At 40.2% G+C, this 23,472-nt stretch overlaps 1 protein-coding gene across 1 annotated transcript in view; it reads right to left on the reverse strand.

Moving 5' to 3' along the window:
• Positions 1-23,472, reverse strand: part of Dcdc1 (doublecortin domain containing 1) — a 367,448-nt gene that overhangs the window by 141,901 nt on the left and 202,075 nt on the right. The window contains 5 exon segments of the mRNA XM_055602817.1: positions 14,940-15,097; positions 15,761-15,811; positions 15,814-15,873; positions 15,875-15,898; positions 22,990-23,047. Of these exon segments, the coding sequence (XP_055458792.1) occupies positions 14,940-15,097; positions 15,761-15,811; positions 15,814-15,873; positions 15,875-15,898; positions 22,990-23,047 (351 nt within the window).

Here is a 23,472-nt window from a genome sequence, read left to right on the forward strand (position 1 = left end):
GGGTTCTTCCTTAAGAAAGCTCATGCATGTGAAAAGACTCCGAAACTTTCCTCTTCCCAGGTCTGAAAGTTTGTAACATTTTTAGCCCCAAGTGTGAGGAACACTTGCCCAGCAATGCTGTAACATTAAGCATGACAGATGAAGAAATGATAAATGAGATACAAACTCAGTATTCTTTACCATCCTAGGACAAATCATCTGACTTTATTAGCCTTTGAAATTTAACCAAGGTTTTATTTAAGGACTCTGTCTGAGAATGTAAGTGAGGGTTACTTACTGAGACAGGAATGATTCAAAGGCAGCTCCATTACAAAAGGCCACCCGAACATGTGTGGTGGCTCATGAAAGCCAGAAACTTCAAGCTCCCCTCACAGCCTAGCTCGATAGGTTGAAGAATGTCTATTCCAGGCAGCTCAGTTGGCCTGAGCAACTTGTAGGCAGTTTGAATGGTCCTGCCTCCTCCAGGCAGTTAAGCTTTTCTGAGAGTGTCTCTCAGGAGCCATTATACAAAACCTTGGTGGGGGAGGAGCCTAGAGCTTCTGGTCAATTTTGGGGTCTTCCTGGAGCTTTTGGGTTGTTTACAGCATGAATTTTATGTAGCTTCATCACACCACATTGTGATGGAATATTTTATCTGGGAAGAAACTGATTGCTACATAACACACTTAGTCGCACGAAGGAGGGATGATGGTTCCCAGGAAGAGCTGGAGGTTGTCCCACCAACAGCTACACCCCCAGGCGTGTCTTTAGCATATAAAAGATACTTTGGTACATATGTTTGCTATCTACATGCTGCATACAAATCTTTCAACCCAAAATAAATTCATTGATTAACCAACTTGGCTTTCAACAGTTTCTTACTTTTGTCTGTCAGAGATTTCCTACATGGAGTGAATAGATATTTGTTCATATCTCTAATATGTCACACAATGTGGTTCCAGTGAAGTTAAATCCATTTCTCATGCTCAAGATCCAGGGCGGAAGCACTATATCTGGCCCTGAGCCAATCAACGCATTGTTATTTGGTAGCTGGATAGATATGTGATACAATGTCGTTGGTGTGTGTGTGTGTGTGTGTGTGTGTGTGTGTGTGTGTGTGTGTGTGTTGTGTATGTGGGTATATTCTATAAGGTCTAATTTTGTTCTTCCTGATGTTGCCCAGGTATTCTGCAGTTAGAAGATAAACCAAGAAACAGTCTAAGATAGCTATCTGCAAGCCTGAATCAACACGATAAGTGAAATCTGAAAATGAAAAAGGTCCAAAGAAATGGCCTCTCCTAATTCCAAGAACCTGCAAGTATTATTCTCTACTGAATGTTATATTGTATGACCTAGCTGATCACACTACACTCCCTTTAAAAGCAGAATACTCCCCCAGCTAATGACAGGAGATAGAAGGTTCTGATTATTGAGGTATGGCCCAAGATGGCAGCCAACAAGGGCGGGTCCTTCAGTCTTGCAACAAGAAATTGAAATTGCTTAGCAACTGGGAATTATTCACAGAGCCTCCAGAAAGAAACCTGACTACACCAACGCTTTGGTATCAGTGTTAGGAGGCAGATCCTAAGAAGAAAATCCAGTTAAGACCATTTGGCCTTCTAAGCTGCAGAGATGGCAATCAGTCAATAGCTAGGTTTATGACATTTAGTTCGCGGCTACTGACACCTAAAAAGAGGCTGTTCCCCTAGTGGCATGATACCTGTTGTTAAGGAATTTGTGATACAGTGAAGAAAACAATATACTGTTTGTTTAACTTTGAAATAAGAGCCATAATGATTACTCTATAAGATGATTAAGCATTAATGCTGTACCTATTTTCAGTCTCGTAAATATATTAATCTGTAGGTATATATAAATGTCTATATGAAAGAGGACAGCAATTGCACCAAACACACACAAGTACTACTGATCCCTCTACACATTCAAGTGTACTTTTGAATTTATGCATTTCCAGTGATTACAATACACAAAGGAATTTAAAATTAAGAAATTTAAATTTTTACGCCTTTTAGTTTGGTTTCTGTGCATCTGGCCTACTTCTAAGCAATGATACAAGACAATGTCTACCCCCTCACCCAACTTTGTTCAGACGGATCGTATTTTGTCACTCTTACAGGGAAAACCATTTCCAGTGAATTCTAAACAGAATTCCCCATTAGAAATACAATAAATACCTCCACCTGCTGTTGGTACCAGGAATTAATTTTGAAGCTACTTTGTGGCCTACATTTTAAAAGATGTTAATAGAAACCATCGTAAATTGAAGAAATACTTGGTGTCTAGCAATACCACTGTTTCAGAACACCAGATACTTACTTTCATTGAAAGAAAAACAAAATGAAGCAAAAAGCCTTGTTTTTTTCCAGTATTTACTGGAATAACGCCATAGCCAAGCTGAAGAACCCCTCAGCAATTACAGTTTCTGCCCTTGGTATTTTGTGTTTTCCATTGGGAATTGGTGTTCCATTGGGTTTTGTTTTTTCTTGTTGGCTTTTGTTTGGTTGTCTTAGCTGGTTTTTGTTGAGTTGGTTTGGTTTGGCTGGCATCACTGGGGACTGAACTCACATCTTAAGCTAGTGACCCACCATGGGAGTGTTTCTTTTTAAAATTGTTCATCTTGAAGGAATTCTAGATGTGTGGAAGATTGCAGGGAAATGTACGGAAAAGTCCTGTGAACCTTTCCCAGCTTCTCTTGATCGTAATATGTCATACAAGCACGGTGCAGTGTAGAACCAAAAAGCCAGCCTTGGTGCCATACCCAAGTTCACTTAGATGCCACCAGCTAAGCACACACCTGTGTCTGAACATGTCCGTGTGTCTCTGCTGCTTCTTCATATATGTAATCACACCCGGCATCAGATACTCAGTCAATACAATATAGCTTCATATATCTCCATCCATCCCCCTCCCACTATCCCAGATACCTGGAAACCACTCACATGTTCTCTGCTGTCGTACCCATGCTATTTTGTGAACATGTCCATAAATAGAATTATGAAATGTGTATGCTTTTGCAAATCATCCTTCATTTACCACATACAAGTTATGATAACAAGATTTTATTTCTTCCTAATGCTGAATATAAGTCCACGTTTAGTCATGTTTAGGGAAAAAAATGTGTTTTGATATGAAGCATGACTTAAACGTCTTTTAGTCACATGCAGAAGATACCTGCATCTACCATACCACATATGACATGTATGTCATAACACTTATGGATGGCTACTTTTCTCAGCTACTTGATGCTGGAAACTATTTTTACTGTCAAATTTTCACTGTGACAAAAAATAGATTGAATTATGTCACAACCAGATTAATATTTTAAGAAATTAGAAGTGTTTATAATGTATCCTATTAATCTTAAGAGGCTCGCTAGGCTCAGTAACAAAGAAAACCTTAGGCATTTTAGTGCTAGGGAATATGCTTTTATACATAAGGTCCTATATATACCAAAAAAAAACCAAAAGAGCTAGAAAAAGTTAAGTTTTTTGCTATCCACCAAACCACATTAATTATTAAATTATTTTAAAGTGTTTAAAAATATTAAAGGATTTTAAAAATTATCTTTAATTGCTCCTGGAGAAGTAACTGCTACAAAATTACAATACAATTTCAAAAGGAGAGCTTTGGATTTCATATATGTATTTGCATGAATATGAATTTAAACAAATCCCGTTTTTGTTTGTTTGTTTTTTTCATATGATGTGGCACATGTAAAAATTGTTTGAGCCAGCAGAGCTGGATGGCAATTTTTAAATTTTTAACTTTAAAAATTAGCATGTAAAGTGTTGGAAACTAGTGTGACGTTTTCAAAGAAGGTGTGTTTCAGTGACACCCCTCCCCCACCCTCCTCCTGGTACTCCTGATTCTCCCTTGCTGCCCCAAAGCCTCTATTTGTCCTTCATGTCCATGTGTCCTTTTGCCACCCACTGTCCTTCTCATATCCTCTTACTGCAGAGATAAATATAGATTATATAGATACACATATACACAATACACATATACATTACAGGCTCACATCTGTATTTGAGGGAGAATGTGATTTCTTTTTTATCTTTCTGCGATGAGGTATCTTCACCCGATACTTTTGGATAGTGACTCTTATAAGCCGTACATGTCACTGTTGTGGACGTTGTCTCAGTGTCCCCTGAGAGGGTTTTGAAATCTTATAATGTGGCAGTCCTTACGCATATGCCGAGTCACACTAAATGGTGACACGGGGATCCACTAAAGACATGGAAGCTCTTAGAGCATCATCGTGGCTACCCATAGACCATCGCTACCAACAAAACAGCCTCAACCTTTGTCAATGCAGTTCCCACAGAGTGTATAAAATGAAACAACCCGTTACCCGAGATGAGCTACAGTTTTCTCTCCTTTCACCTTCTGTTTGCTCTTTGACAGAAGTTTAGTAACAAATAAGTAATAGGCAGCAAAAGTCATTAAGGTCCACATTTTTTTTTTTTTTTGCTTTCTCTCTATACCTGAAATTGATCTCTATGGAAATCTTCATTAAAATTCAAAAGAGTTATATGATTTGACAGATAACCTGAGAATACATAAGAACTTTCTCAAGACGAGATTATCTCACTTATTCATATCCTCTAGTTTGGTGATGGAGGTAGTTTGATAAACCCAATTTCTTTCGTTCAATAAAGATAAAGTCATATGTTTAAAGCATGACTATAGCTTACCACCATTAAATTATTTCATTGTGCACACATAAGTGTTTATAAATGTATATACTTATGTGTTTTATATACATATGTTAAAAATACCTTTGGGAATGAGAAATCTTTTGTTTCTGTGATAGTATCTCATTATCTAATCCAAGCTTGCCTGTAACTCAGGGTCATCCTTCCTAAGCCTCCCTAGAGCTGATAACATAGGCATGACCTACCATTTCCAGCAAAGCACAGGAGTTTTTAACAGTTTGCCTTTGGATATTTTGGTTTTGTCTTGTTCTTTGAGACAGGGTTTCTCTGTGTAGCCTTGGCTGACCTGGACTCACTTTGTAAACCAGGCCAGCCTCAAATTCACGGAGATCTGCCTGCCTCTGCCTCCAGAGTGCTGGGATTAAAGGTGTTCCCCCCCCCACTGCCCAGCTAGCCTTCGGATACAGTAAAGACAGAAATGTTTTCAGTTACTTTAGACTGGGCTTTTAATGGTAACATGAGCACACATCAGGAAAGCGGAGCACGTATAGGGTACTAAGAATTGAACTGGGTATTAATGTTCACAACCTCATTTACATTTCGCAGCGACCACTGTCCCTTTTCTGTATCTAAGGAAACAGTGTCAGTACTACTAAATGAATGCCCTCCCCCCAAACCACACAGGGAGCACCAGAGACAGCTAGCGCCAAATGCCCCACTCATGTGACCCAAGTTCTGAAGTATCAGTATGGAAGTGACCGTCTACCTTAACCAGTACCAAGTGAGCATTTGCAAATGAGAGGATTAATGCCACAGTGAGGAATCAGTGCTCCTCATTTTGAGTGATGAGCTGAGTCACTTGAGTACTGATACACTACAAGGAAGGGGTCCCCACCAGGAAGAGAGCTTAGCAATGAGAGTTATATTCTCATCCTGACTCGGAGCTCATCAAGTTAAGACCTAGACGCTGCAGCACAGCTGTGGCAGGGCGTGTGAATGTAACTGTGCTCAGCTCACTGCTGGCTTCTAAGTCACCAAACGGCCCAAGAGGAGACTTTCTTTTACCTAAAAGAATACATACAAAAAGCATAGAGATAATAACAAGCTAGTCAAAAGCATTTCATTTTTGTAATTTTAAGCAGATAAAATATCAAGGGGGATTGTTATACGCACACTAAGTTAATCTTAAATAACGGTTGAAATAAAACATGGTTTTACGGAAATATACAGAGACCACTCACTAACAAAGAATGGCACTTGGTATTTCTGTTTGTGTGTATAAAATTAGTTCTAACAACTTATAACAGTTGGTTAACTTTATGTTCCAAATCAAACACATAAGAAAATATAAATATATGTTTTACTAAGCTAGAACTTCATCAAGACCAGCACAGAGAGATTTACAACCTGGAAAACACTGAAAACTGTCATCTTCTTATGAATGGTGTTACAGACTATTGGCTACGAGGATTTAAGCAGACAGCAGAAAGGAGATCCTTAATAAATGTTTATTCCTTAAATAAATGCATCTGGACAGGAATGGGATATGTTTGTTATGAAGTAATCCACACACTGGACATTTTGGAAACTAACTGGTCAGTCATAACGAAGAATGCTGAAGTTAATAGAGATAATGTTACCAGCCATAAAAAGAAATGATAAACACGTAAAGAAATAGAAAACAAAGCATGTGTTAGCTGGGCCATAAACCAAATATCAACATGTCACAGTGGAAATCACTCCAGAAATGCTCTCCAGTTATGGGCAAATTAACCTAGACCCTGTAACTTGTGCATTTTGTTTCCCTGCAAATCCAGTACCATGTCAGATCTGCATGTGTCTGTCAGCTCTAGATAAAGCCTGGTCCCCTGGCACTGCAGCTGCCATGGCTGCTCTGTGCACTGGCATCTAATCCTGAGAAGCCACTTCCATGCGTGGCAGCTGAACCTGGGGGGAGCAGTTCCTTTTGGTATTGATTTCAAGCAAGGAACTACTTTAGCAGTATTCTCTTTCCTTTCAAAAGAACTTGTACTTTATGCTCGGGAGGTTGTGATATGCAGAGTCTCTGCATGGTGACACTTTTCCTCTTGACCTACTGTAAAGACCAACACTTCTGAAGTGCCCTGATAGCTTACAAAGGCTTTAACTGTTCCTGCTTGTCTACAACTTTAATAAGCTTGCTCATTCCCCTCTTTTCACCAAACTGCACAGTTTTAGTATCTTTTTTTGTTCAACCTGATATTCTCTCTTACTATAAACTTGGGTGAGAGCAGTAGGCAATACCATTCCAAAACCTGTATGTTATGCTGTTTTGAAATTTCCACATCCTAACAACATTATGTTTGAATTCAGCCTTATTCAAGCTTCAAAACATGGGCAAGAAGTTATTTGCAATTGATAGCTCCAGGAAGAGTAAAAAAAAAAAAAATCAGTTTTATTTAATAACACTGGTGTATCTATGACACTTCAGGGCATTCCCTTGAATAGCTGGTCAACACAGAAACAGACTCCACGGTTTTCAGTTTTTTTGTTTTGTTGTGGTTGTTGTTTGTTTAGTGTGTCTGTGTTGTGTTATTTTTTTCTTAAAGAGAGAACATGAAGCTCGGCAGGGATTGGGGAAGATCTGGGAGAAGTTGGAGGAGGGGAAAGACTATGGCCAAGTATAGTGTATGAAAATTTAAAAAAAAAATTAAAATACTACAAATGGCCTCTGGCTGGTTCTCCTTAAAGACTTTGTCCACACTGAAACCTCTTGGCCAGGCGTCCACTGTGTGCATTTCTCTTGGCATTCTGTTGCCCTTAGCTCCCTCAAGAATAGCTCAGAATTTTTGTGTCAAGTACTCTAAGGTTTCTCTAGCTCCACAGCTCCAAGCTCTTGCAAAGTCATCTTGAAAACAGGTTGCAAAGGCTCGTGAAGCACATGATCATGCAATCACAGCATGGTGATGTCATTTTTGGTGTCAGTTCTCTGTATTAGTCACTTCTCTTTTGCTATGATAAAGTGCCTGGCAGAAGCAACATGTAAGGGAAGAGGAGTTTGTTCAGGCTCAGGTTTGAGATTCAGTCACTCCGGGTGGGAAGGCAGAGCAATGGGAGCTGGCAGAGATAAGCACCTTCCTTTCTCTTCCTTCTTATTCGGCTGAGTCCCCAGGCCACGGGATGGTGCTACTCACGTGGGAATCTGAGATTGCAACCTTTCTAGCTTCATTTCCTTTCTACTTCCACCATTAAAATGCTAGACCCTCTTCTCTCTCTTACGCTCTCTCTGTCTCTCTCCCTCTCCCCCTCTGTCTCTCACTTCCTATATCATTATTCTCTTTCTCTCTCTCTCTCTCTCTCTCTCTCTCTCTCTCTCTCTTTTAACACAGTCTTCCACTGAAACAGAAGTCTGCTGTTTTGTCTAGAGCGGCTGACTGTAAACTCTGGGGATCCTCTGGCCTCTGCTCCCAGCACCAGCACTTGTGTTATTGGCACATGCTGTTGTCCCTGAATCTTATGTGAATGCTAGGGATCTAAGTCAGGTCCCTGCCTCATAAGCACTGCACACACTGATCTCCTTGGAGTCTACATGATTTCACTGGGAGCTAAAAAAAGAGTAGTGCTTCCCATTCAACAGTTACATAATCCTAAGGTCAACACTGAATGGAACTGAAAGATCAAGGCTACATTTTTGAAAAGCAGAAATTCATCAAACTAGTTATAAATCAATCGAACTCATGTCTGAAATGAAAATGCAAGTTAATCATAGAATGTTGAGTTGAAAAATCTTTGATAATTTTTGAAGTGATGTATAGCCATACACACGTACCTGCTATTTTGAATGTCTGACTTTATAATTTGTTTCAAGGGAACAGCGAAGTTCTGTCACTTGTCCTCTTAATTTTAATTCATATAGGCAAGGGGAGTTCATTAGGAAATTTTACTGAAACTTGGAGAGGGGAAGATGCCTCAGTATGACGACCTGCGTTTGGATCCCCAGGACCCGGTAAGAGCAGGGTGTGGCAAAGAAGGTCCTTGAAACTCACTGGCCTGCCAGCCTCGTTGAATCAAGGCGCTCCAGGCTGTGACAGGCCTTGTGTCAAAATCGGGTGGAAAGAGATTGAGGAGAGACGCTGACACTGGCCTCACTGCTTCATACGTGCACTCACAGGGAGGTACACACACACACATGCAGAAACATGCACACCAAATACACTAAAACCCAGACAGACACCAGATTTAGCCAATACCAAAACATTAGAGTTTCTAATCAGAAATCTCTAAAATACAATCTCATATTCTGAAATTCTCTTGCAAAAAAAAAAAAAAAAATCACAAAAGGGTGAAAGACAAACTGTTGAATCTGAGAACTCCTGAACCAGGAAGGCTGATCTAGTGTTGGATTTCACACCTGGAATTGGCAGTTAGATGCAATGGCATCATAATGAATTGCTTTACACGTACCGTTGTGGGTAAGCATTTTGGATGGGTGAAGCTGTGAGAATTTAAGCATTCTTACTTACTCTGAAAAGCACATTCTGATGATTATCGAAACTGACCTGTTTATTCGTTAGCTCTGTGAAAATTTGTGTTGATGTTTACTGAAGAAAACAGGAGGATAGTTCAAAGCAAATAACATGGTTACAGATGATCATCAACTATATGGTAAACCACACAAACGACTTAATTGGCTAATAAATCATAAGCTGCCGAATGCTCAAGAAAATCATAATATGATTCTTTCAATTTTTAATGTGTGGGTTTTTACAATTTGTAATTATATAGACACGATCATCATTTGTCTGCTTAGAGAACTTCTCATTACTATTAATTTATCTTTCTTTGAAAAGCAAGATGCTGTAACAGTTCCTATAGCTGTTGTATCTCAGATGTGTTACAGAAAGAGCCTTAAACACAGAAAAAAATAAAAAAGCATGTCATTTTTTTTCAAGCTTCATTTCTTCTGATTTTGTCAGGGGGAAGAAAGGCCTTTTAAAAATTGACCAATGCAATATTGCTGGGATTCATTTCCTCTTGGACTGACAAATACAATCAAGTGAGCACCAAATGCTCCCTGTCTGCTCCATGCCAATCACAGCCAGACTTCATTATGGTAAGAGCACGGGCTTTACAGCAATTGTAAAAATGTAAACAAGGCTCTAAAACTGGCTCAGAAATTCTAGTTCATAAATAAAGTTTTGATTCTAATTTAAACAGTTCTCTCAGGTATGATGTTCTTGATTCAGAATGCTCTGTTTTTATTATGATGGGAACATGTTTGTTCTTCAGGGATCAGAAACACGTGTTTCTTAGCAAATTACATTTCCTAATGATTATAATAATTGTAAGCACTACATTAACTTTCAAATAAAACTATTGCGTTATTTATTTTTTTAATTGTCAGTGGAAAATGTGAAACAAAATGTAGAACAGACTTTTGTATTTCAGCCCAAATATTCTTCCCAGCAAAGTATGTACCAAGCATCCATTTTAAAATGCTTTCCATAACCTGTGTTGATTTTTACATATTTTATATTTGTTTAAACATTTTATTTGATTCTTAAATTTGGAGGAAAATGTTATAAATACAATTTTAAAACCCAGTAACAACTGTCAATATTTTGATATATTTCCTTCAAATTACTCACCCGTCTGCCTACCTGTCTGTCTTCACCTTTATCAATATAAAATCAGAATGACACGAAATGTATTTTTATAGCCCACTCCTTTTGTTGCCGAGACATTAAAGTACATTTTAATGAAAATCATCAGAGGACTTTTAAATGTCTGGTCTCTTCAAAGACTGAAGTGCATGCCAACTTGAGTCATGAGGAGAAATGTCAGTTCAGTCCATGGCAGCTGCTCGCTTCCCTGGGAAGGAAGGGGCTGCTCATGAGTACAGTAGCAAAGACCTCACTGCTCACAGAGTCACCAGTGGGAAAAGAACAAAGGCCCTTCCAATGCCACTGACACAGATGTGCCCAAAGGCACACTGTCAGAAACAGTTAGGATGACAGCTACTCACAGTTCATTATTCTCCTCTCACAGGTCACTGGACGACAAGCTGGGTCAGCGGGCTTTGTTGGCTGCCCCACTCTTTCTCCACCTCCTACTCAATCTAAATACAGTTAAGGGGGTCCTTTGGCTAAGCTAATGTAAACAAACACATTCCAGGTACTTGAAGATGCAAGAAACCATGGCATTTATTTTACTTTGGATTAAACTTGGAATCAAATGTGTATGCAATGCAAAACTATGCTGCTAAGGTGTCAGCTAAGGTAAAGGAGAAAATATATCCTCTATAAACTAGGATCTTGCATCAAGATCTCTTAGGATAAGGGAATTCTTTTTTTTTTTTCAACAAGAAAAAAGATTATTTCACATGTTAAAACAGAAAAAAAAGGATCAACAGTCAAACATCTTCCTGAGATTTGGAAATATGAATGACTCCAAATGACTCGAAGATGAAAGGACATAGTTCTTGGCTATTGTTTTAGATTATGTGGAGGTGTGGGTGTGTGTTTGGGGGATGAATTTTTATTCAAGAAAAAAATTCAAAAAAATAGACCAAACAATAATCAATAATTTAGTCTACTTTTTAAAAAATAATACACATATTGGGATGGCATACATAAAGTAGTGAGGAGAAGGGCTGTCTAGAGCTCCACAGGGGCCTGTGGTTGAATCCTACCTCTCTGTTAGCCTCATAACTGCGCACATGTAGATTCTTTGAATTTGTCTCTGTATCCTCATTGATTTCGAAAGCAGTTACATCAGCAAGTTGAGAGATCAGTGAGCAAATCGGTCTCTCTTGAGGCTATAAGAATAAATATGTAGAGTAGCAGTGGTTACATGGTACAGATTCAACAAAGGACAGCTAGTAGTTTCTTTGCACCCCATCTTTATGGACGAAGCTGAGTCTGTAAAGCACGAAATGTCTATGACAAGTTGCAGTCACTTTGCTAGAAAAAGACCGAGATCAATTAACTCACAGTCAGGCTTCTGGAAAATAGGACACGTGGACTACTGATCGATACAGGTGCGTGCAACAGGAAGCCGGGAATTTGGTTCCTTTGACATTTTCTGCCTCTTATTTAGTCTTCATGGAAAACTAAGCATCTTACTACTCCTTTCAATTTTCCTTTCCAAATGTCTATACCTTATTATTGAAAACTTCCCATTTCAAGACACCCAGTTCTCACCCAAAGGGCTGAGATATGGGATGACTGCCATGACAAGACCATGGATGGTCAAGCGGCTCACGGTAGATGCTAAGAACACGATTTGGACAGTTACCGAGAAACCTTACTCAAAAAATTAAACCTCCTTGGTCTCGGCATTTTCCTCAGTAAAATACAGATAAATCCCCTGTGTTATGGTATGAGTCACTGAACGGTAACACACGCACAGCGATTGATAAGGTTACAGGGTCTCAGCTGTCATTCTGTACAGTCCAATGCTACTTGTACTGATTTCATATATCATCTGCCATTACGGACCAATCTCCCTTTCTTTTCACTAGTCGGCGCCACTGTGACTCCCACTTTCCTTTCTTTCTTCTAGAGGATAGAAACTAGCTTCCGTCACGCCTAGTTCTTTTCCGTTTCCCATTTTCACAATGTTGGTAAGTTTTATTTCACTCCTTTATTATCTGCAGTGAGCTTTGCTTTCATCAAGTTGATGATAAGAAGATCATGTATGTATGTAGCACAACATGACACACTGATTCTCATACACACAAACCTAACAAGAATATCTAGGATTCAAAGTCACCAACACACCAAATTCTATACCACGTCCTAATTTTTTCCCCACAGTTCCTTCCAACACGAGAGGAATGTGATTGCTATAAATAATGTGCTGTTTATTCAAAAGGTCAAAAGGATTGTAATAAAGAACACACAGAGAGAGAAATAAACTGAAACTGTACCTGTTGCTGGTAACTGTGAGGGGAGACGGGAAGAAAGTGCTTCAATCCTCTTGAACGAAAGCGGTAAGCTCTGAGTGATGCCCCTGGAGAAAAGGTCCCTAGGCAGTTTCTTATGGGAAAGAAACTATATTTACCAGTCAGTTCTTACGGACAAAAACTTCATGTCTAAATACAGGAGCTCCAGATAGTACATAGAGTTATATTCTGAGGTTAGAAAGATGCTCAGCATCTAAGGGCTTGCTCTGCTCCCCCACAGGACCCAAGTATGACTCTGAACCCATATTGGGCCTCTCGCAACTGCCTTTGACTACAGCTGCAAGGGAGTCATTGCCTTCCTTTGGCCTCTGTAGGTACTGTACTGAAGTAAACACATACACTCATATGCGCACACACACAGGCACACACACACATGCATGCACACACATGCACAATCACACAAACAAAAATACATCTTTAGAACTAAGAACTGGATATCAGTGTTTCTCTGCACTGACATACATACGTACATATGGTACAGATGTTAAAGTTTAATTTAAAAATTAGTCATAATAAGAAATTAAATTAATAACAACCAACAAATAGAACAACCTAATCCAATAGAAGTTGTGACTTAGTTCTTTCTGGAATTTTTTCCTTTAAATATTTGGGCCCTGAGTGAACACAGGAGATTCACACTGTGACAACGGATGAGCAAGAACCACTGTTTAATGCTTGTTTAAAACTCTTTTGTCTTTACTTGTTTCCAGAACATTTTCAGAACTGCCATTACTGATTTCTTAGACATTTAAAATTATCTAATTTAACAATTCCTGAATACAGTGTATTAGCTAATGCTATGCTTTGTGCCTTAACTATGCTCCTCTCCAATGTTCAGTTGTCAGGTTGAATTGCCTCCAAGAATACAAAGCAATAACAGAGTAAAGATGGCCATTCCCTAACCTGTGGTAGCCCTGCACCCTCAGAGAAAATACTTCTGTCCTGGGGAGACAGAAAACATAGGAAGTATGTAAACTACCACAGGGACGGGATTAACATGAAAGAAGAACAGAAGTTCTGTGGGAGTGACAGGAACCTGAAAGCAGAGGCAATCTGTTCTTCTAGAGCCCAGAGTAAGAACTAAGGCCAGGATGATAAAATCCAAGGGCTCTGCCAGGAAAGACCCAAGATTCGCCTCTGTGAGTCTAGGAGGACAAGCAGATGGTGGGTAGCTTCAGAGAACAGCATCAAAGCTGGCCTAAGTGGCCTGGTACTGCCCGAGGTCCCCTTGTAGATGAAAACACTGAAGACTGTTCCCAGGGGGCTTTCACCATAGTGACACGAGAGGGCACCAAGCTGTGGAGAGTGGCCAGGCCATATGGCTGGAGCCTGAACTCATGCCACAGAGCATCAAATGTTGAGAAACCTGTGAATGCTTAAAAACTAAGCATCAGAGAGGAACTGTCCTGGAACCTAAACTTTGATGCCACCCAGGAAACCCTCATGCAGTGAGAGAGTCAGATAGTAATTCTGTTATTTGTTTCTGAACCTCATCATCCAAATAATAAATAGTCAATTAACCTCAGAGTCACTTCAGATGGGAATATATAATTTAAGAGTATACAATAACCTCCAGTTTAAAAAAGTTGCCAGGTTTTCCTTCTCTTTCAAATACAAATGAAACTTCTATCTGAATTGTTGAATTAAAGTTAGGGACACCTCCAGGCTAATTCGGTGTGTGTGAAAATGGTGTTTACTTCTTTAAGATCATGTGGAGTGGTCATTTCAGACAAGTGTAGACTTAAACTGTAGCGTATAAAGTCATTTTGTGATTGTTAACATCAAGACCAATAAACCAATGGCTATAACAAACACCAGTTTCAGGCCAAGTGAGGAGAATATAAAAAGTAGTTTCCATTTTTCAACCAGGGATAATTTGGAATTGTTAGCAAACCATGGGTACTATGTTCCCTCTGGCCATGGAAATGATTAGTGTTCGAAGCGTCCCTGTGGAAGGCCATCTATTACCCTCAGATGCAAGGACAATGCACTCCTCCAGTGAAAACCAAAGGGACTGTCTGTGTGCACGCCCTTCTCACACAGACGTACAAGTGCTGGGTAGTGCCTTTGCTTTCCGTGTTAGTTCTGTGTGCCTCGGTGAGATTCTAACAGCATCCCATCCTAAGTGTCGTTATGAGTGACTACATTCATCAGTCTTCAACAAAATACACATAAATGTCACCTCTCTTCATCAAACATGACCCCAAAACTAATATGATTGAAAGCCAGGGGGCTTTTGAGATATTTCAACAATCTTCAAGCAATCAGTCCTTACAGGAAACTGAAGGAAAACATCGAATGTCATTGAGCAAAGAAGCTCCACTCTGCTGCTGTCCTACCTTTGAGCAGGAGCCCTGGGGTGTTTCCCTTCCAGTCTCTTCAGCAGCAGCCCAGTCAGCTGCTCTGTCTCCTCAAGAGAGCTGTCTGGCACGACATGACTGTCGGAGGGCTCCCGCAGCTGTTTCAGTAAAGGACTGTTGGCTTGCTTCTGCAAAGCCTTGTAATGAGACATAGACACTGTGGACTTCATTTTCATTGAGTGGAAACATTTGTAACACATGTGCTCAAAAGGTAACACTGAGAGGCTCCTGGTTCTTTGCATTTTCCTACAGAAGGGATCATGTATACGGTCAGGACAAACGGAGCCATCCTGTGTGAAAGATAGGCCATCACCATCTTCTTAACGAAATGATGTCTATATAAATAGCATTGATTTTTATATGAATGTAAATGTGCCTGTGAGTGTATGGGCTGGAGTATGGGCTGAAGAAATGGCTCGGCACTTAAAAGCGCTGGCTGTTCTTCCAGGGGGCCTGGGCTTGGTTTTCAGCACCATCATGGCGGCTTACAACTATCCATAACTCCAGTTCCCGGGGACCCAGTGCCCTGTTCTGGTCTCCACAGGCAGGAGGCACACAGACAGTCCATGTAGAAATAGGATGGGAAAATGTTTACACTCAAAACAGAAAACAAGCAAGCCATTAAAAAAAAAAAAAAAAGAAAGAATGTTATCCCATTACGTGACTTGAACAATGAGCAGCATTGTCATGAGAATTCGGGTTTGTTTCCAGAAAACAACAGCTAGGACACTTTTTCTCTTTTCAAGCCACATTACATTTTAGAAGTAGTCTTCTGTCTTGCCCCCGGCTACCACACTGACCTCTTCTACACAGTATCTGCACTGTTCTTGATGAACGGTGGTCCAGGCTGTCTGTGATGAATGCTGTCCTCTGCCTGGTTCACATCCACTTCAGCAGTGAAATCCTCCAGGTAGGGTCAGGAAAAACTGAGGCTTAGCCTAGAAAGAAAGAAAAAAATTAAAAATAGTGAGCCAGCCTTCGACATTACATGTGGAAACTGAGGCAGATAAATCAGCAGTAAAATGGTCCAGCAAATAGATTTTGTAGTTTAGGTCATATCACTTTGGCTGACTGTTTTTTTTTGTTTTTGTTTTTGTTTTATTTTTTTGGTTTTTGTTTGCTTGCTGGCTGGCTTGCCTATTTGGAGAAATTTTTAATTAAGGAGTAATCTTTATGCTTCTACAGCTATGAAAATATCTAGGACTGGGAAGACTGTCTCTTTTGGTAAAGTTGCAAGTGTGAGGGCCCAGGTGATCCCCAGAACCGAGGTATGGTGGTATATATTAGCAGTCCCAGCACAGAGGAGGGGGGTGGTGACAGGCACATCCCTGGAACACACTGGCTGCCAGCCTATCCTTCCCCCTCTTCTCCAGGCCACTGAGATAATTTATCTCAAAAGCAAGATGGGTGGCTCCTGAGGGCTGGCACCAAAAGCTGTTCTCCAGCTTCCACACGCTTGCACACGTGTATGCACACACCCCCACGCCAACATGAGCGCTGCTTGCACACATCACACATGCTGACAGCCGCAATTTTCATTTCCGTCCTTGAGACATGACAGTGAACATGCATGTATGTATGTTACAATGTGCAGTTGCTGCTTGGCTTGGCAGTACTCAGTTCTGTTCGACAACAGTCGAGACACTAGAGAATGAGGATGAAAGAGCGGTGAGAAGAGGAGGCAAACGAGTCGTCTACACACAGACACAGACGAGGAGCATTGATCCATGAACCCGGGCTGAAAAGGATAAGACAATGCAGATACTGAAGAGCTGTGATTGATTGATTGATTGATTGATTGATTGATTGATTGATTGGGGCAACAACCATACCAGCAAACATTTTGGATATATAAATGGAAAACCAGCCTACAGGGTACACACAAGAACGAGCTGTTGAGCCAGCCACACATGGGGTGCCCTGCTGAGCCTCACTTGGGATCATCTGCCATCTGCTCATCGGGAACACCACCACTGACGTGAGCTGGTGCACAAGCTTTCAGCTTCAGGGAAGAGTGAAGCATCTCAGATAAAGGGTATGTACACTACAGAATAAGACTTTGGGGTTATGGCCCTTCGGTCCACCTGCACGTTATTTTATAGGCGTCATCTACTCATCTCTCTCCCTGTCCATTTTATTTTGTTTTAAGTTGATGGAGAAAGTGATTTTAATTTGGCTTGTGTATCTCGCTTTTCCACGAGCTCTAGGATAACTTTATGCCCCCGAGATATCACTGTATCAAAGGGGTGCCCCATGTGACTGCATGTCCACATCTTCATCCATGCAACAGCCTTTGAAATGGCTGCTATTATTGTGCCTTTATTAAAGATGAAGTGATAGTCACAGCAAAGTCACTGACAAGCTCAATGTTACCTGGATTACTTACTAAATCCAGAAAGCAATGAACATGCTTTTGCATGTGTCCAGGTGTGCTCTCTCAGTTATTACACAAGGTTCTTATTTCATTCTGTAAAGTGTGAAGAACAAAAATACCAAGAGCCACATCTGGAGAGATTAATAATCCACTGGTTAAACAAGTAAGCCAAAGAGGAAAGAAAAAAGACACAGGAAAAAAAATGAGAAAAAAAAAAAGATTCAAATTAAAAGTATGGTGAATAGAATCTCTGTTGGATTCATCAACGACTGTCAAAATGTTAGGTGAGTTAACAGACACACACACACACACACACACACATATACTTGTTCATTGTAGTATCACTGCTCATTTCTGCTTAAATGTGTATATCTAGTACATTTTAAAAAATTTTATTGATATGGATGTAAACAAGAAAAGAAGTTATCAAACAAAAAAATTATGATCACAAAATCATATACACAGCTGTGTGTTATGCTGTTTCTATCTAATTAATTAGTAATTATATTATATCCATGATAATATTTGAATAATATGATGGAGAGGCATTTTTGCCTTTTGTTTGTTAGAGACAGGGTGTCGTGTAGCCCAGGTTAGCCTCACTTCTGCTGTGTTGAAGCTGATCTTAAACTCTTGATCTTCTTATCTCCATTCCAAATGGCTGAATGCAAATGTTTCATCATATGCTTTTTGCTCATATTTTTATTTATATTTTATTCAGCTCTGAATTGCTGGAGGTTTTTCTTGAAGAATAACATATGCCATCCTTACTACTTAAAGGAGAACCCTGTAATGTGTGAAAATAAGTACATAATAACTCCTGGGAATATGCATATAAATAGCTCTGAGAACTAGAATAAAGAATAATGTGAAGAGACTATATGCGTTAATGTTCTTGTAGCAACCTCTGTGGCACACAAATATTATTCTCATACAACTTAATGTTAAAAAAAAAATTAAGTAAATTCTCTAGTCCACATGCCCACAACCTTGGAAAAACACTCTTGAATCTCCAAGTTCACCTAAAACATTAGCAAGGAAGTTTAACATTTAAAGTTTTTTTTTTTTCATGTTACCTTGAGATTTATATCACACCGATTGTAGTATGTGGCTTTTTTCTTAGACAGGCTATTGCTTTCTTACACGTGAACATGGAACTTCAGCCACAGAGAGCGTGCTGAGCGACAGGAAGACTGTTCTCTATGAGGAACACAGGAAAGCAGACAGACATAATCATTATGCCAGCAGCCATTTTGTAGATCCAGCTCCAGTTTTGAGCTCTTCCTGTTCACACATGTCTTTGGTATGCTGTAAGTCACCTAGGTCACCTTACCTCATATCTCCCGCCTTATGCCATGCAGGGAACCATGGAGTTGGTCTGGTCTGGCTGCCTTGAGTGGTATGCTTCATAGGTTTTCCAGGTTAGAATCCATAGCTCCCAGGGCACAGTGTGCCTTCCAATCCCTGAGAGACCAACGCACTCTCTGGGGCAGCGAAGCATTCAGGCAGCTTTGTGTTTCTCTGTTTGTTCCCTTAGTAGTGAAGGAAGCATAAAACTTGACAGGACAATTGGTCTTAGACGTTAATCTTGTGTGGCCTGTACAGCTTGCAAACGTCATTGCATCCTGGCAACTACAACTGCATTGCCATTTATTCCGTTTCTGAAAAAAGTATGAAAAGTCTGATTGCTCTCAATAAAATTGTCACGGCCTCAAGTCCTTCTGTGGCCCCTCCAATCCGAGCCTAGTTTCATTCCTCGTGGCCGTGGCCCTGGCCCGCATTTATAGTGCCCTTAGCAGTTTCATCTCTCATCATAAATTACCCTGCAGATCTGTGATGTAACTACTCAGCACTCGTGATAACAACGCCCCATAGCGTTGTTACATAGATTTACTCGGCGTCAGTTCTCACTGTTCTAAAGGACGCCATGATGAACATTCTTCAAAGCGCATCCGTGTGCCTCCCGCTTCAGGGTGAGCATCCGCGAGTGGGAATTCAAAATCAAAAGGAATGTTGGGCTTTAAAATAATAATTTTGATAATGTTGCCAAACGCTCCCTCAGAAATAAGGTGAATACAAATCTTTGTGTAGTCCTTTTTCTCGCTCGCCAGCGTAAGTTATCTAAAGAATTTGGCAGAGGTGGTAGATGACCGGACACCAGTTTTTGTTTCCCCTTTGCAGCTTCTTTTCTTGTTCCAGCAGCTCCTGTTGTGAATAGCGCTGTAGCGGGAGGCCACACAGCCCTGGACTAACCCTCTGGGCGGCGGCAGTGGCTCAGAACCTGACTTCCAGGTCTCGGTTTAGTCACAGACGTCTAAAGCTCATGCTTGAAATATGGGCCCATTCTCATGAGAAACTGAGTTAAAACTACCCAGCGAAGGACTGAAGAGATGGTTCGGCGAATAAGTGCCCTGGCTACTCTTCCCGAGATACCCAGGTTCGATTCTCAGCACCCACAAGGTGGCTCACAACCATCTTAAATCCAGTTTCAACAGACTCTTCTGGCTTCTGTAGATACCGGGCATGCCTGATGTGCACCGACATATATGTATGCACTATTCTCATATGTGTAAAATGATGGTAATTATTAATAATAATAATGCCCAGTGAAGCCACCACACATTCCCAGTCCTTAAAACCATGAAGTAATGAATGTTTGCTCTTTGAAGTTCCTGAGCTTTGGAGGTAAGTCAGAGGGGAACATGTGAGTGCCCCCATATCTCCAACAGACTGGCAATCCCAGGTTTAATGTTGCTCTAAGGATGTCCTATCTCACCGGCTGACAGTCGCTGACTCCTTAAAGAGACTGTATGTGTTACATATAGTCTGGCTCTTATGATTTTTCTTGTCGTGTGTTTTGTTTTCATGCCCCTTTTTCTTTTCTCTATTGAAGGTTTAACACCTTTCTGTTGTTTATGTCAGACTTTATGTATATATTAAGATATTATCTCAGTCTCTGATGCTGATGTTTCAAAGGCTTTTCCATATTTCCTTATTTACTATTTGCTTTTGCTTTGTTGAACTGCAGTCTCTTTGTGTAGCCCTGGCTGCCTCGGAACTTCCTATGTCGCCTAGGCTGACTTTGAACTTACAGTTATTCACCTGTCTCTGTCTTCTCAGTATTGGTATTAAGTGTGTGGGCCACCATCCCCAGCTTCCTTATTTGATTTTTGCTTAAGTTATTATTAGCTTTTTAATTTTTTAAGTTTCTAATTTTTAAGTTTTAAATTTTTACATGCTCAAAGGCAATATTTCCCTGTACAGATTCTGTCTTATTTCTATGTTTCTAAAATTACCTGCTTACCACTACATTGGATTAAATGTTTCAGTGTACATTTTATCCTATGTATATGTTCAAGTTTAAATATTAATATTTAAATATGGATGAAATGTACTCTTATTACTTTTTGTAAGTGAGCAAAGAAATAGTTGACATTAAAAAAAACAGTTATCCAAGTAAACAATGTAGAAAAAGGCAATAAATGTATTTAAATTTGTCTGTTATTATTATCATTATTAGCTGCAAATTACCAATAAAGTGTTCTAGGCCAGGTCTGTGCCAAATGCTCACTGTGCATTAATATCTCCAAATGCTCACAGTGTTAGCATTAATATCTCCACTTAGCAGATGAGGAATGTGAAGCTCAGAAAGGTTAAGTGATTTGCCAAAGGCCACACAGCTAAAGGGTGTTGGAGCCAAGATACGTTTGTAATATCCTATAGCAGCAATCCTATGTTTAAAAAAAAATAGCATGAGCACAATTTATGATCCAGCTGCAAATAATTACCAAATTACCCTCCATTTTATCCTGAAATAGATATAACTAAATGTGGAGCTAGTTGGAACTTCAAATGCTTCAAAAACTGAAATACTTCATTAGTAAATAGTTTTTTTTTCTGTGAATTTAAAATAATTATAGAAAAATCAGTGATTGCACTTGGAAATTAAGTTTAAATCCAAACCAACTTAAAACTGACTTGTGTTTTAAGTAGGAAAGCCCGCATCATTCTCCTTCTAGGGATATGCTCCTGTGGAGGCCAAGGCACCATGAGGTCAGAAGTTGTACCCTGGACGGGGCAGAAGAGGCACTGGAGCATGTGTTGGACAGACTTCCACCACAGGCACAACACTGGAGACATCCTGAGAGAATAATTTAGGCTCATACTTTTAGTTCATGTCTCTGGGCCTGTGGTGAGGCAGAGAGTCATAGCTGAAGAGCATAACAGAGCAAAGTTATTCTCTCTGTGACAGCCAGAAAGAAGCATGAGTGGGATGAGGGAAAGGCCAGCACGATACACAACTGCTAACCCGAGACTGAAGGGCCAGGGGAAAGCTGACGACCCTGTATCAGGTCGGAAACACTTGCAAAGAGGACCAGAGAAGACACTGGTTAAGGCAGAAATCTCAAGGTGTGGTAGATTCTAGAACCACAGGATTAACAAGAAGGTGTGGAGTGGAGTTGGGTATTACACTCTTGCAAAATAAAAATCATGTACCCATCCCTGGAGCCGCCTCTCACAGTTTCCACGAATCGTTGGTTTCATTTTATCTGTTTGTGGATCCATCAGTTGATTGGATCACAGCCAGATTAGAATGCTCTAGTCAACTCTCCACTGACTTGGGGATCAAGCCTTTGACGAATGCATCTTTGTTGGGGGCTGCTTCATATAAAAATCGTAAGCACATGTACTGGAGGAGCAAAAGACAAAGGGGAAATGAACCTGAAACTTGCCTCTGTGCCACACCTGCTGGTATGGAAAGTAAGACCGACTGATGACTAAGGGGTATTTTTAAAAGTGTTCAGCAAACTTAACAATCAGGGAAACAAAAATTAAGGATGGTTTTAAAAGCCATAGGGAAAACCTATAAACTTCTGGAAAAGTATTCTTCAACTTTCTTTTCGATTATCTGTGCAACTGGGTGTGTGTGTGTGTGTGTGTGTGTGAGAGAGAGAGAGAGAGAGAGAGAGAGAGAGAGAGAGAGAGAGAGAGCTGCTGCTTATGTAGGACAGAAATCTTAAGTCTACCTGGAGCTGGAGGTCCAGGGGCCTGTCAGATGGGTACAGGGAGTCAATCAAGGTCCTCTGCAAGAGCAGCACAAGCTCTTAACTGCTGAGCCGTCTTTTCAGCCCCAAACTCTATTTTTTAAAAGTAGCTTAACTAGAATTGCCCCACGCAGGGGCACAATGCTTCCCGAAACCTTAGACTATGAAAACACACACACGCAAGCGCGGGGTACATCTTCCTCCAGGTTGTTGGTCAGGGTCTTCCCTCAGAACACAGGCTCTCACCATCACGCTAGGGGGCCCATCAGAACAGGAGGGTAAAACTCTATTGCTAAAGACGGCAGCACATTCTCTAGTCCAAAGTCAAGCAGGTACTGAACTAATCTTATCTTAAAGTGTAAAGAAACAAACTCTGAAGTACTGGGTCAATGAATTATGGAAAATTAATTTTCACTTCAAAAAAATTTGTTCTAAATTTAAACAAGAACTCCAAGGCAACCATTGAATGAAATTAAACTACAATTTGAATTTCAAAGCAGAGAGCAATGTCATTTGTACAAATACAGAATCTCTTTCTCAAACAGTTTATTTTACACAAATCAAAAAACTTTTCTTTGGAATAAAAGTTGTGGCTTATCTGAGTTCTTACCTTAGAATAAATACAGCCATCGATTTCAAAGATCCACCTCTGGGATTCATCTCCTTCACATCTGTAAATAAAAGTAGAATTTATAGACTGTTGCTTTTGTTTCACACAGAAGTACTTCTGGCGTTTAAATGTAATGGTCCCTTTTTCATATCATCTGGGAAGAGACTGCCAATATCTACCAATATCATTGCTACTGCTGCAGCACTGTTGTATGCAAATTGCTGTGTGTTATGTGTGTGTGTGTGTGATGTGTGCATGTGTGTGTGTGCGCACACCCACACAAGTGTATTTCCATAAGCAACAGTACCTAGTTTTAGAGATCAAACATAGTCAGTAAAAGTATTGTAGAGGACAACACCAAGATCCATGTCTATCATTCTTGGGGCAGGAAGATTGAGAGCATAAAAACTCAGTCAAAAAGAAGGAAGGAAAGAAGGAAGGAAGGAAGGAAGGAAGGAAGGAAGGAAGGAAGGAAGGAAGGAA

Source organism: Psammomys obesus, unplaced genomic scaffold (genome assembly GCF_907164565.1).
Source record: "Psammomys obesus unplaced genomic scaffold, mPsaObe1.curated_primary_1811, whole genome shotgun sequence".
Lineage (NCBI taxonomy): Eukaryota > Metazoa > Chordata > Mammalia > Rodentia > Muridae > Psammomys > Psammomys obesus.